This window comes from Mastomys coucha, unplaced genomic scaffold, assembly GCF_008632895.1.
Source record: "Mastomys coucha isolate ucsf_1 unplaced genomic scaffold, UCSF_Mcou_1 pScaffold22, whole genome shotgun sequence".
NCBI classification, from domain to species: Eukaryota; Metazoa; Chordata; class Mammalia; order Rodentia; family Muridae; genus Mastomys; species Mastomys coucha.
Window position 1 is genome coordinate 100,725,483 of NW_022196905.1, and position 13,712 is coordinate 100,739,194.

General features: G+C 41.1%; 1 protein-coding gene across 1 annotated transcript in view; it reads right to left on the minus strand.

The window, feature by feature from the left end:
* Positions 1 to 48: 48 nt before the first annotated feature.
* Dipk1a (divergent protein kinase domain 1A) overlaps positions 49 to 13,712 on the minus strand; it is an 80,263-nt gene continuing 66,599 nt past the window's right edge. The window contains exons 3-5 of the mRNA XM_031337215.1: positions 5,932 to 6,039; positions 3,391 to 3,567; positions 49 to 2,094 (exon numbers count right to left, since the gene is read on the minus strand). Of these exons, the coding sequence (XP_031193075.1) occupies positions 1,282 to 2,094; positions 3,391 to 3,567; positions 5,932 to 6,039 (1,098 nt within the window). The 3' untranslated portion in view covers positions 49 to 1,281. The remainder of the gene's footprint in view (positions 2,095 to 3,390; positions 3,568 to 5,931; positions 6,040 to 13,712) is intronic.

The window sequence follows — 13,712 nt, forward strand, 5'->3', positions numbered from 1 at the left end:
GCTGTTATTATGAGAATATTATTATGGGAATAGAGTGAAATTACAAAAGGAGTAGATAGTTTAATTTATTTGACCTTTTTTGTTGCACCATGACCTGCCTCTGCTGAGACTAAAGGGCAAGTTATCACACCTGACTGAGATTCTTTTTTTTTTTCCTCTCACAAAACAGTTTTCTAGGAAAAGCCAGCTTACATGGGTTCCTGCAAAGGTGACGAGTGTTTGTTGGGTTTACACTCCTTGTCTCAGATTTTCAGATCATCAGGACATAGTTCATTTATTACAACCAGACGATTAGTAGGAAGAATGTAGGTCAGTCTTGAAAGTAAACAACTAGTGCTAATCCGTGACTTTAAGGATTTGAGAAGAGTGAAATTCGTGTTTGATGAGAAAGGGGGAGGCTGGGGCTTTATGTTTCATTTTCATGGTACATGCCAGACCTGAATGTACATAGGAAGATAACTTGAAAGGGTCAAATAGTAAACTTTGCATATCAGGTTCATGGGAGAAAGAACTAGGTGCTTATTGCCTCTTAAGAAATAGCCCTTCATCCCAGAAGGAGCAAGAACTGTCTTCCTGATTGACTCCAGTCTTGATCTTGGCTGAGGTTTTCTTTCAGTCAGGCTCTTGTACAGGGGCTTCACAATTAACTGCTTATCTACATCCCCAGATAATGTGTATCGCTTGGATGATACTAAGATGAACCTATCAGCTTCAGGATAATGAATTTCAGTCACAGTGATAACAGTGATAAGCATGCTAACTTCTGCATGTAGAAGCTAAAAGCCATTCCACAGTTGACTCCATCTGAAGTTAAAATGTGTAAGAATGCAGTAAATCATGCTATATTAACTGAAATTTTTAATAAATGAGTCATTTGAATTTACCTGCATGGAATTCTTAATTTGTGTTAATGTGCAAACTTTTACCATGCTAAACATTAGTAAATTCATGTATAAATTTTTTGTTTAAACAGCAGCTTCAATGCAAACAATGTCCAGCAATGGGATTGGATAACATCTACAGAACACTCACTGTTTGTGGAATGAGGCTTTTCACAGCATTAATTTTTTTTTTTAAAGTCAAAATAGTTAACAGTGAATATACTTATGAACTTGTAAAAGGGCAGGAATGAGTTTTGGACATCTCTTGGCCCCACACCTGCCATTATTGTCATAACATGCATTTAAGACGATAACTCCATAGGCCCAGGGGCCAGAAGCCAATCTTTTAAATGCTTAAAACCATAAGTAGATTCTCAATGATGGCAATAGTGCAAATGAACTAAGAGTCATTTGTGTAGGAAATTTTCTTCCACAATAGCGCTTTTAGGTTATTCAATATCAAAGAATGCTCCATTTCCATTTGATGTGCTGTGACTTTGAGAGCAATACAAGAATAAAGCTGCTTTTCTAACTCTTCCTGGATCTCACTTGGAGCACCATGCAGTAAGTAGTCTTTGAGTAACTGGCAGGCTTTTGCCAAGTTTGGTTGTATTACTTCTGAAGTGCACTTCATTGTACTCAGGTCACAGCTTGTTCTACAGTCTGCACCGTAGACACAGTCCAGGTCAGACTCACAGTGGCGGTCCTTAATTAGTTCCTTTAGGTTTGTTTCTGGCACAATTTTTCTCATATCCACCATTTTCAAGTCATACTTCTCATTATATCCTAGGTTTTTGGCACTGGTATCACACATGAGAAAGTTTCCATAGGGGCCATGGAAAACATCCTCTACAAATTCTAGAAGTCCTATGGCTATCTTGGCCTTTCTGGGCCATGATGGTGTGAACAACTGATCCATGCTCCTTCTGAACCCAGATGGGATAAAAAGTTCCATAACCCATGGAAGACTTATTCCATACAGAGAGGTATATTCCACACTTTCCATCACGTAGAGATCACCACAGAACCCCATTAGCTTGGGGGTGTGTTCTTTATCTTGAAGTATCACCATCAGGAGAAACTCATTCAACTGAAGAAGTGCCCATGCTGACCTGGCTTCTCCTAGGGAGACCTGGCCATCTCTGTCTCCATCAGCCACTGTCAAGATGAGGTTAACCAATTCAGAGAGGTTTCCTTGGTCACCTAATTTTGCCTGTCAAGACAAGAATTTGTTGAGTCACACAGAGGAAACTAGAATTAGGATCCTAAATTCAAGGCCAGTCTGTTTAGCTTAGCAAGTAAATAAATCTAAATCTAGAGTTCTATGTGTGAGGGTCCTGAATTTAACTCCTAGTCCAAAAGAAAACAAAAAGCACCTGTAAAAGGATTAGTTCTAGGTCACACAGTTACCTTGCCACTGAATAAAAGAATTTTTTTTTTTTTTTTTTGTCCTAGACAGGGTTTCTCTGTAGCCCTGGCTGTCCTGGAACTCACTCTGTAGACCAGGCTGGCCTTGAACTCAGAAGTCCACCTGCCTCTGCCTCCCAATGCTGGGATTAAAGGCATGTGCCACCACTGCCTGGCATAAAAACATTTTTATCTCCCAAATACTAGGGGTGGTGTGTGTGTGTACTATGAACCGCTATGTGGGTGGATGTTGGCGGACAACTTGTAGAAATCTGTTCCCACTTGCTACCATGTGGATTCTGGAGATTAAATTCTAGTTAATGCACTTGGTGGCAAGTGAATTTACTCTGAACCAAATTATTCTGATACTATTTATGTTTTTGTGTGTTTAAGTGTTCTTTCGAGATGGTCAAATGTAGCCCAAAGAGACTAAATAAAACTGATTCTCTTGCTTCTGCCTTCCAAGTCCTGGGATTATAGGTATGCCCCACAATGGATCTCTGCACACCTGTTATTAATCCTGGCTACTCAGAAGGCTGAGGCAGGAGGATACCAATTCAAAGCCGGCCTGATCAATTTAGTCTGTTTCAAAATCAGTTAAAGATAATAATAATAAAAAGGATAGGCTAGGGATATAGTTTAGTGATCTGTCCATGGTTTGTTCCCCATAGAAGAGGAAAGGAATGTATGGGAATCCAGGGAGATAGAGTACATTAATTTTACTTCACTATTTTGGTTTTAGATTTATTGATTTATTTATACACATGGTGTCACATTGTAGTCCAGGCTGGCCTGTAATTCACTATATAGCCCACCTGGCCTCATACTTGAGGCAACTCCTGCCAAAGTCTTCGAAGCAGCTGAGATTACAGGAGTAAGCCATTGTGCCTGGCTCTGCATCAATTGAATTTCAAAATGTACAGCAATCCAATACCCCTCAACTCTATTAATAACTATTTTAAATAAAAAAGCTTAATATGCTCCAATTTTTCCCCTTTTCTGAATCATTTCTTTCAGATAGAGTCTCTGCTGGAAGTAGAAGGATGTGAGCAATCCTTTGTAAGGACAAAGCTTCACACTGAGGTATACTAGATACACTCACCTTAAAGAGACTGTACACCATTTCTTTGAATTTCTGTACAGTAGTTCCCCTGGTTGGTTTATCAAATAGCACTATTTCTTTTCTTGGCTCCAGTTCAGTTTCAAAATCAAGATGAAGAGCTTGTTCCATTTGACACTTCACAACACCTGGTAGATTATCCCAAACTCCTAAATACATCTTTTTGAAGAAAAGTGATTAAGTTATGCATCATATGAAAGGAGCCTTCACAAAGCACACAGCATATTTTTTCAGGTCCTCTACAAAACGTAAACAAGCACTGGACCTCTCTGCTAGATCTGTGACTTTATTTTTTACCTTTTTTGAGACAGTCCACTGTGTAGCCCAGGCTGGCTCATACTCAGATCTTCTTGCCTTAAGCTCCTGGGTATAACAGCATACTCAGCTTCTGACTTTATTTCTGAATGCAAATCTGAAGTATTCCCAAAGTATTTTTCCTTAAATGACTTTTAAAAGATGAACATAGGGCTGGAGAGATGTCTTAGTAGTTAAGAGCACTGACTGCTCTTCCAGAGATCCTGAGTTCAATTCCCAGCAACCATGTGGTGGCTCACAACCATCTGTAATGAGATCTGATGCTCTCTTCTGGTGTATCTGAAGACAGTGACAGTGTACTCATATACATAAAATAAATTAGAAAAAAAAAGATGAACATAATGCATTCCTAAATACAGTTTTTTAAAAGTAAAATTGGAAAGATCCTAGCCCAAAGCAAGGCCCACTATGAGCCTACTCTCTCTGGTCCCTACATCAGGGGGACATTTTGTAAAATGCTTTTTTTTTTTCTTTTTTTTCTTTTTCTTTTTTGTTTTTTTGAGACAGGGTTTCTCTGTGTAGCCCTGGCTGTCCTAGAACTTACTCTGTAGACCAGGCTGGCCTCCAACTCAGAAATCTGCCTGCCTCTGCCTCCCAAGTGCTGGGATTAAAGGCGTGTGCCACCACCGCCCGTGTGCAATGATTTTTGTGCAGCTAAGATTTAGGGTCTCTCCAAGCTGCTCAGGCTAGTGGCAGGTCATGGACATTAAATATGTACTTATCAAATTAACATTGTGCATTATTTACTATATACATTATTTACTACATGTTATGCAAGGCTGGTTCCCTACAAACAGCCCCTAAATGGTGTGATGAGCTTAGAGTAAAGTCAACATTGCAATGGAAACTCAAAGAGGGTAGATGTGAAGGAATGTGTGAGGGACTTAAAGGCAGCAGAGCAAGTAAGTGTCCCTACTGGGCCTACTGGAGCCCCAAGGAGACCACAGGGCCACAGTATATCTGAATGCCAAACAAGAAGCTGTAGGACTGAACACTGACCATGGCCAATCTCTTCCTCCTCTACCTCATTCCTCCATTTGTGATAGGAATGATTTTCTTCATGGCTCAGACAGTGTCTAAATGTTAGGGAAAGCAGATTAAGAAACCTTTGTTTTATCATGTTTGAGTCAGAGTTTTTCTAGGTAGGCCAAGGATCACCTTGAACTCACTGAGTAGCCCAGGCTGACACTAAATTTGCAATGATTCTCTGCCTCAGTTTTCCAAATGCTCTGATCATGCACCACATACCTTGCTTAATAAATACCTACTAAGTAAGTATATCAAACCTTACAAAATGGAAATACACAAAATTCCTAAAGCTTTGTTTGATTCAAGAATTTTTAGTTATGCATATTTGGGAGGATGTATTTTGTTTTTAAGACAGAACACACAGGGCTGGCGAGATGGTTCAGCGAGTAAGAGCACTGACTGTCCTTCCGAAGGTCCTGAGTTCAGATCCCAGCAACCACATGGTGGCTCACAACTATTCGTAATGAGATCTGACCCCCTCTTCTGGTGTGTCTGAAGACAGCCACAGTGAATTATGCCGGAGCAGGCGGGCCGGAGAGAGCTGGGCTGGTTCAACTCCCAGCAGCCACACAGGATAGCTCACGGCCATCTGTATAGCTGCAGTGTACTCATACACATAAAATAAATAAAATAAATCTCTTAAAAAAAAAAGACAGAACACACACACACACACACATACATACATTCCTGGTTTACCTGGAATTTACTATTTATATAAAGCTGGCTTCAAACTCAAAATCCTTCTGCCCTAGTCTCCTGATATAAGTACCCTTCAGCTTCAAGAATTTAAAAAAATATTATTTATTTAATGTATATGAGTACACTGTAGCTGCCTTCAGACATAATAGAAGGTGGCATCAGATCCCATTACAGATTGTTGTGAGCCACCATGTGGTTGCTGGGAATTGAACTCAGGACCTCTGGAAGAACAGTCAGTGCTCTTAACTGCTGAGCCATCTCTCCAGCCCCCAAGCTTCAAGAATTTTTTAAATAATGCTTTTAGTTTAAAGGAAAATTAGAATTTACTAGCCAGGTAAATACTATAAACACAGCTCTTAGAAGATGGAGATAGAGTGATTAAGAAAAGCTACAGCCGCAGAGAGAAAGGCCAGTCTAACCTACATAAGACTGTAGCAAAAACCAGTAAGTAATGATGATGACAACAGTCAGATCTCGTACCTGGTTGTTGGGCTTGGTGGAGAGACATTTTCCAAAGTACAGTGTTTCTGTGACACAGAGGCTGTTGCATGCAGGCCCATCAATAACTCCGGTCTTGTATTTGTCACACTGAGAATCAGGAAATAAGAAGGTAGTAAATGTTCATGAGTAGAAATATCTGAAGGATCTGAGTAACTGATAGTTACTTTCTTTAAGAGAAAGTTCTCAAGCCAGGCGGTAGTGGCACATGCCTTTAATCCCAGCACTAGGAGGCAGGGGCAGGGGCAGGGGAGCAGGGGGGCAGAGGGGCAGGGGCAGAGGCACAGAGAGGCAGAGGGGTAGAGGGGCAAAGGTAGAGGGGCAGAGGGGCAGAGAGGCAGAGGGCAGAGGCAGGGTGATCTCTATGAGTTTGAGGCCAGTCTGGTCTACAAATCGAGTTCCAGGATAGCCAGGGCAACACACACACACACACACACACACACACACACACACACACAGACACAGAGAGACAGAGACAGAGACAGACAGACAGAGACAGAGACAGAGAATGAACGAACTCTGATGAAAGAAACTCAGGCGTTGCATTTAGACAGACCTGGATTTGAACCTAAGCTCTGTTATTTACTTGCTCTGTAAGAAGCTTGCTTCTGGGGTATACATAGAATTTTGGAAGTATTTTTCTCCACTTAACATAGTCTGAGACAGAATGGTTATTACTCCTTCCAAAAGAAAAGTACTATATTTTAAAAATTGGTTCAGAATTTTAATTAAATCTAAAAGTTTAAAATAAACCGGTGGTGGCACACGCCTTTAATCCCAGCACTTGGGAGGCAGAAGCAGGCAGATTTCTGAGTTCTAGGCCAGCCTGGTCTACAGAGTGAGTTCCAGGACAGCCAAGGCTACACAGAGAAACCCTGTCTTGAAGACAATACAATACAAAACAAAACAAAACAAAAGGATGGTCCTGAGGAAGGCTAAGAGCCCTTCCCACATGCAGAGCAAAGTGCTACTACCTGGAGAAGCAGTCTTTAGCTGCCAATAGCAAAAGGTTTTGAGAAAAGCCTTTGACTGTGCCCTGCTTTCTCCTTTAGCTCTGGCTGTAACTAAGAATGTGGAGTTCCATCTTCATACACAGAGTAAGGCAATCTGGTCCCTACGGCGCATGTCTGGAAGGCTGCCTTTCCTTCGTGAGATTTCTTAGGAAATGCAGGCATCTGTATGGTGCATCTGCTTGGCAAAGGTGGTGGAAGCCCGGAGGCTTCATACTGTGGAGTGAAGGGACAGTCCACAGAGGGATTTAAATCATGCAGACCACATATACTCTGACTAAGAATGAATACATAGATTGGAAGGAAAACAAACCTCATTGAAGTTCCACAATTCAAATACAGACCAACGCCACCCCTCACCCCCCCCCCAAAAAAAAACCCATGAAAATAAAATTTACTGAAAGTCTATATAGGAAGAAATGGAGGCTGGGCATTCAGACTGAGAGTTCATTAGAGCAGCCTGAGCTACAAGATGACCTCTGGGCCAGCCTGGGCTAGAATGAGACTCTGAAGTATTCCCAAAGTATTTTTCCTTAAATGACTTTTAAAAGATGAATATAGGGCTGGAGAGATGGCTCAGCGGTTAAGAGCACTGAATGCTCTTCTGAAGGTCCTGAGTTCAAATCCTAGCAACCACATGGTGGCTCACAACCATCTGTAATGAGATCTGATGCCCTCTTCTGGTGTGTCTGAAGTCAGCTACAGTATACTTATGTATTTATTTATAATAATAAATAAATCTTTGGGCCAGAGCAAGCAGGGACTGAGTGAGCAGAGTCGACCGGAGTGAGTGGGATTGACCAGAGCGATCAGAGGTTCAAAAAGTCAATTCCCAAAAACCACATGAAGGCTCACAACCATTTGTACAGCTACAGTGTACTCACATACATAAAATAAATAAATATTGGGCTGGCAATGGTTCATGGCCACCTGTACTGCTACAGTGTACCCATACACATAAAATAAACAAACAAATAAAATAAATCTTTAAAAAAATAAGTCCTTAAATAAATAATTAAGTCTTTAAAAAAAGAACATGAAAATGCAAAATATTTAGAATGAAACAACAATTAAAACTTGTAGGATACAACTACCCCATCGCTGAGGGGATTTTACAGCTCTAAATGAAAAAATAAAAATAAGAAAGCACATGAAGCACTAAATAGGCTCAAACTTAAAGCTTAAACTAAGTAAAAACAAAAACTGAGCACTAATGACAGCAGAGAGGATTCGGAGCAAAGGGAGAACAAGCAGGGAAATATCCAAAGAGTCTTCCTCATAATCTTAACAAAAAGAAGCCATTAGGAAGCCATTAGGAAGGCTGGCCAGCCTGGCCATCCTGGCCATGAGTACAGCAGGGACGGCAGAACCAAGCACTAACCGGCAACCCTCAGAGCAGTGATTGTGAAAAATATAAATGACTTTATGGCAATACATTTAAGATGGACAAATTTCTAGAAAAATACAAATAACAAAAATAACCTGAAGAAGCAGCAAAGCTGAACAAAGCTTAACAGATCATTAACAAAAAATTGTCCCAGATAGGATGTCACACTCTAATCCAGGCTGTTGGAACTCTACCTAGGCTTGCACATGTGGAAATCCTCCTGAGGTGGCCTCCCAAGTACGAGAATTATAGGTACGAGCTACCTGGATACTCATGAATATTTTAAATAATTAAATTGGAAATGAGTGAAAAAAGGAATTGCTGAAGAAGGAAGCAAGAAGAGGTACTGAGCAGAATGAACTAGCACAAAGTAGGACACGTGTACGCAGAGTCATAGTGAAACCCATTACCCTGCATGCTACCTGTCCATGTAGACTCAGATCTTTGAACAATGAGTCCTCAGTTGGTGGAACTGTTTGGGAAGTATTAGGAGGTGTGTCACTCGGGGTGCTTTTTGACAGCTCAAAAGCCATTCCCAGTCAGCTCTCTACCTCCTACTTGGGGATAAGCTGTAAGCTCTCTGCTCCTGCTCCTGCACCATGCCTACCTTCCAATATGATGGTCATGAACTTACCCTCTGAATGAAATGTAAGCTCTAATAAACTCTTCTATAAGTTGTCTTGGTCAAGTGATAAGCATGTCTTATAGCAATAAAAAGGTAACCAAGAAACTAGCATAAAGCTGGGCAGTGGTGACACATATCTTTTTTTTTTTCATTTTATTTATTTTATATACGCGAGTACACTGCTGCTGTCTTCAGACACACCAGAACAGGCGTCAGATCCCATTACAGATGGTTGTGAGCCACCACATGGTTGCTGGGAATTGAACTAAGACCTCTGGAAGAGCAATCAGTGCTCTTAACCACTAAGCCATCTCTCCAGCCTGGTACACACCTTTAACCTCAGCACTCAGGAGGCAGAGGGAGGTAGATCTCTGTGAGTTCAAGGCCAGCCTGTTCTACAGAGTGAATTCCAGTACAGACAGCCAGAGATATATAGTAAAATTGTCCTGAAAAACCAAAGAAAGAAAGAAAGAAAGAAAGAAAGAAAGAAAGAAAGAAAGAAAGAAAGAAAGAAAGAAAGAAAGGAGTGAGGGAGGGACGGAGGAGGGAGGGAAGGAGAAAGGGAGGGGGGGAAGAGAAGAAAGAAAGGAAGGAAGGAAGGAAGGAAGGAAGGAAGGGAGGAAGGGAGGAAGGAAGGAAGGAAGGAAGGGACTACCCTAAGAACAGGTTTAAGGATGACTTACTCAGATGCCCTTCCCAGTGTCCTCACTGAAGGTCTCTGCCCTCCTCCCTCCCTCCACAGAAGCCACCTGAGACAGAGCCACGGCTCCATGTTGTCCTCTCAGGGCTTTTGTGCAATGACAGACAGATCATCAAACACACAGAAAGGCAGCTGCCAAACTGACAAGCTGCCTCCTTCAACTGACCTGACTTCAACTTCTGAATCCCAGCATCACTTCACTTTCTAAAACAGAGATTTGAAAATGGCCTCTCTGCAACACTTTGCTTTTTATGTAAACAATCACTGCACACCCCAAGCTCGGATTCTTCCTATCTTCTCTCCTTCTATCCCTGAGTGGAGCATCACTTGCAGCCTGGCTGTCTTGTCTCCCTCTATCGCTGAGTGGAGCATCATTTGCAGCCTGGCTGTCTTGTCTCCCTCTATCGCTGAGTGCAGCATCATTTGCAGCCTGGCTGTCTTGTCTCCCTCTATCGCTGAGTGCAGCATCATTTGCAGCCTGGTTGTCTTGTCTCCCTCTATCGCTGAGTGCAGCATCATCTGCAGCCTGGCTGTCTTGTCTGGAGGAGCACAGGTGATTTAGAGGCAAAGACTATCTTGGGCATCTCTGAAATTCTCCTGCCCTTGTAGTATATCAAACAGTATTGAAGGCTCCTTTTTCTTTTCTTATTAAAGGCTCTTATTAGTAAATCACGAAGCAGCAACTGGTCTAGTATTCAGCTGCAAGAATCAAATTCTTCAATTCTCAAGCTAATTGCTCAAAGAGATGGTCACAAAGAACAGCTTGTGGCTTTCTATCCCAAATTTAAGGCAAATTTCCCAAATGTTTGTGTGAAAAGAGCAGTTGGCTTCATAAAACTATAATCACTTTTAGTAATGTCTACAAAAATTTTCAGGTATATATCAAAATAGTCAATAATGTTACTAAGTAACTTTTAAATAATTAAAAGTCCTAAGACTTGGGCTGATGAGAGATGGCTCAGCGGATAAGAGCACTGACTGCTCTTCCGAAGGTCCTGAGTTCAATTCCCAGCAGCCACATGGTGGCTCATGGTCATCTGTACAGCTACAGTGTACTCATACATATAAAAAATAAATAAACCAAAATAAATAAATAAATAAATCTAAAAGAAAAAAAAAGTCCTAAGACTTCCTACTATTGTAATAAACAGCACACCATTAGTTTTGACTGAACACACCTCATTACACCAAAAGAGGGCACTGTTTACCATTATTTTTACAAAACTCATTCCTACTGAGGAATGAGGAATCCTGCCCTAAACTACAACTGGACCACAAGGGGGCAATAACCACAAACATATATGTAATCTTTGGCTTCTAAATATTTTCAAAAATCCATGCTCTAAAATGTACTTAAGATATCACTTTCAGCCGGGCGGTGGTGGCGCACGCCTTTAATCCCAGCACTTGGGAGGCAGAGGCAGGTAGATTTCTGAGTTCGAGGCCAGCCTGGTCTACAAAGTGAGTTCCAGGACAGCCAGGGCTACTCAGAGAAACCCTGTCTTGAAAAACCAAAAAAAAAAAAAAAGAGAGATATCACTTTCAGACAGCTGGTTTTCTTTAACAAGACTAAAAAAAAAAAATCACAGAGCTACATATATACAAAGACACTGACACAGACAAACTGACAGACACACAGACAAAAAAACATAAGGCACACAGACATAGGCACATGCATACACAGAGACACAAATACACAGACACACCTACACACACTCACATGCAAGGCACTCATATACACACACACACACATAGACACATATAGAGACACACACATACATACATAGGCACACACAAAACTATACAGGTCTGTACATACACACATGTACACACAGACACACATGCATTCAGACAGACAAGCATACACACATACACACACTCTATCCTACACAGATACACGCAAAGATACCCATAGAGACACACAGACACCCATACACATATACGCACAGAGATAAAGCTAGACACAAGGCACACACACAGACACCCACCAATAGACACACACAGATGCACAAAGATGTAAAAGACAGGCACAAACAAAGACACACACTGACAGAGACTGATACATACAGACACACACACATATACAGAGGCTGGCATACAGACAGACACACACAGAGAAAACAGCTGGGTTTTTCACAATGCCTGGAAACTTCCCATCTCCAGTCATCATTTTTTCTATCTTTTCTCTCAGGCATTACCAGTCTTCACCGTTTTCTGTACTGTCTTAAGCTTTTCCAGTTTTTCTTCTATTGACTTCTTCCTCACACATTAAAGATGCTCAAGCAAGGTGAAGCTAAATGCATTACTGTCTAACTAAGAACATAGCTCCTAATGGCTTTAATTTAGTAGGTCTTAAGCTGATTGTTTTAAGTAACAAACCATTATCCTTGGAAATTGATTAAATCAGGGCCATGTCTGGGAAATCCCACCTACAGAGTCCAATTATACAAGATTTCCACATACTTGGGGCATCAAACAGGATTGACTGCAATAACTTAGTAATTAGGAAATCATGGTTATAGTAGTAGAAGGGAAAGTGTATGGAAATGGTATTAGTCACCAGCCGATGACCTAACCCTAACCAAGTGGAAACAATGCAGGGGGGGGGGGGGGGGGGGGGGGAGGAGGGGGCTTCTCCAGCAGTCCTTCAGGAAAGCTTATGCTACAGTTACAGTACAAGGCTGTTTGCCTCAGATCAAACAAAATCAAGTCAAGGACATTTGAACCTACTCTATATCCAGTTGACATGTCCACCCTGGGTAGTACCCACCCTTATTGGTTAAAGTCAAGGGGCAGGTAGGGCAAAAATGCTTTTCTCACCTGTAAACTAGGACTAAAGCAAAGCCATGTTATGAAAGGGTGACCACGGCCTAGGACTGGTCTCTAGCCTGGTGTTCTCGCCAGTGGACTGACATGACATGGTAATCAGGAAGATCCTGCATCTCAGTAAACCATCATTAGTGTACAGCACTTCAATATATGTGCTGGGGGAAGTCGTAAGATCTCCAGGCTGAACATCAGAGGTAGCTCAGCAACAAAGATGCTTGGCACGAAGCCTCACCTGAGTTTGGTCTCTGTAATGCACATAGAGGTGGAAAGAGAGGACACACAGCACATGTGCACGGTGGCAGCCTCCTGCTCCCCACTTCATACCATGCACACATGCACAATAATCATAAATCATTTTAAAACTTTTTTTAAGATTTATTTATTACTATATGTAAGTACACTGTAGCTGTCTTCAGACACTCCAAAAGAGGGCATCAGATCTTGTTACAGATGGTTGTGAGCCACCGTGTAGTTGATGGAGTTTTAACTCAGGACCTTCAGAAGAGCAGTCAGTGCTCTTAACTGTTGAGCCATCTCTCCAGCCCCAGAATTACACTTTTTAAATTACTGCTATAGGAGGCTGCAGAAATGGCTAAACAGTTACGACCACACAGCGTTCTCTCAGACTACCTGAGTTTCTTTCCCAAAATCCACATCAAGCAGCTAATGACTACCCGTAACTCCAGCTCTAGGAAACCTGATGCCCTCCCTCTTCTGTAGGAGTTGCACTCACATGCATATATCCAATGTGTGTGTAATACACACTTTAAAATTTTTGCATAGAGATGGGTATAGTTTGGGGGTAAGCACCTGCTTGAATGTCTGAGGTCCTTAGTTTGAACTATAGTCCCATAAAAACAAACAAGAAAATCCAAAAATAAATATATGGTCCTGAAATAAGTGTTTCCATATATGTTGAAAGATATTAGTAGAAAATAAGGAGTTAGCTTAATTAAGGAACTCAAGTATTTAAAATAAGTGTTCTATAACACTCATAGCCAATAAACATGGCTATTAATCTTGAACTGGTAAGGTAATTTTTATAAAATATACTGAATTACTCAGAGAGAAAAATAAGTGTAAATATATACCCTTTAGATAAAGTTTAGTGTTTGATATGACTCTACTTACTAAAAAACCTATATTCTAGAAAATCTATATATAGCATACTTATATCCTAAACATTTTTTTTTTTTTTTTTTTTTTTTTTTT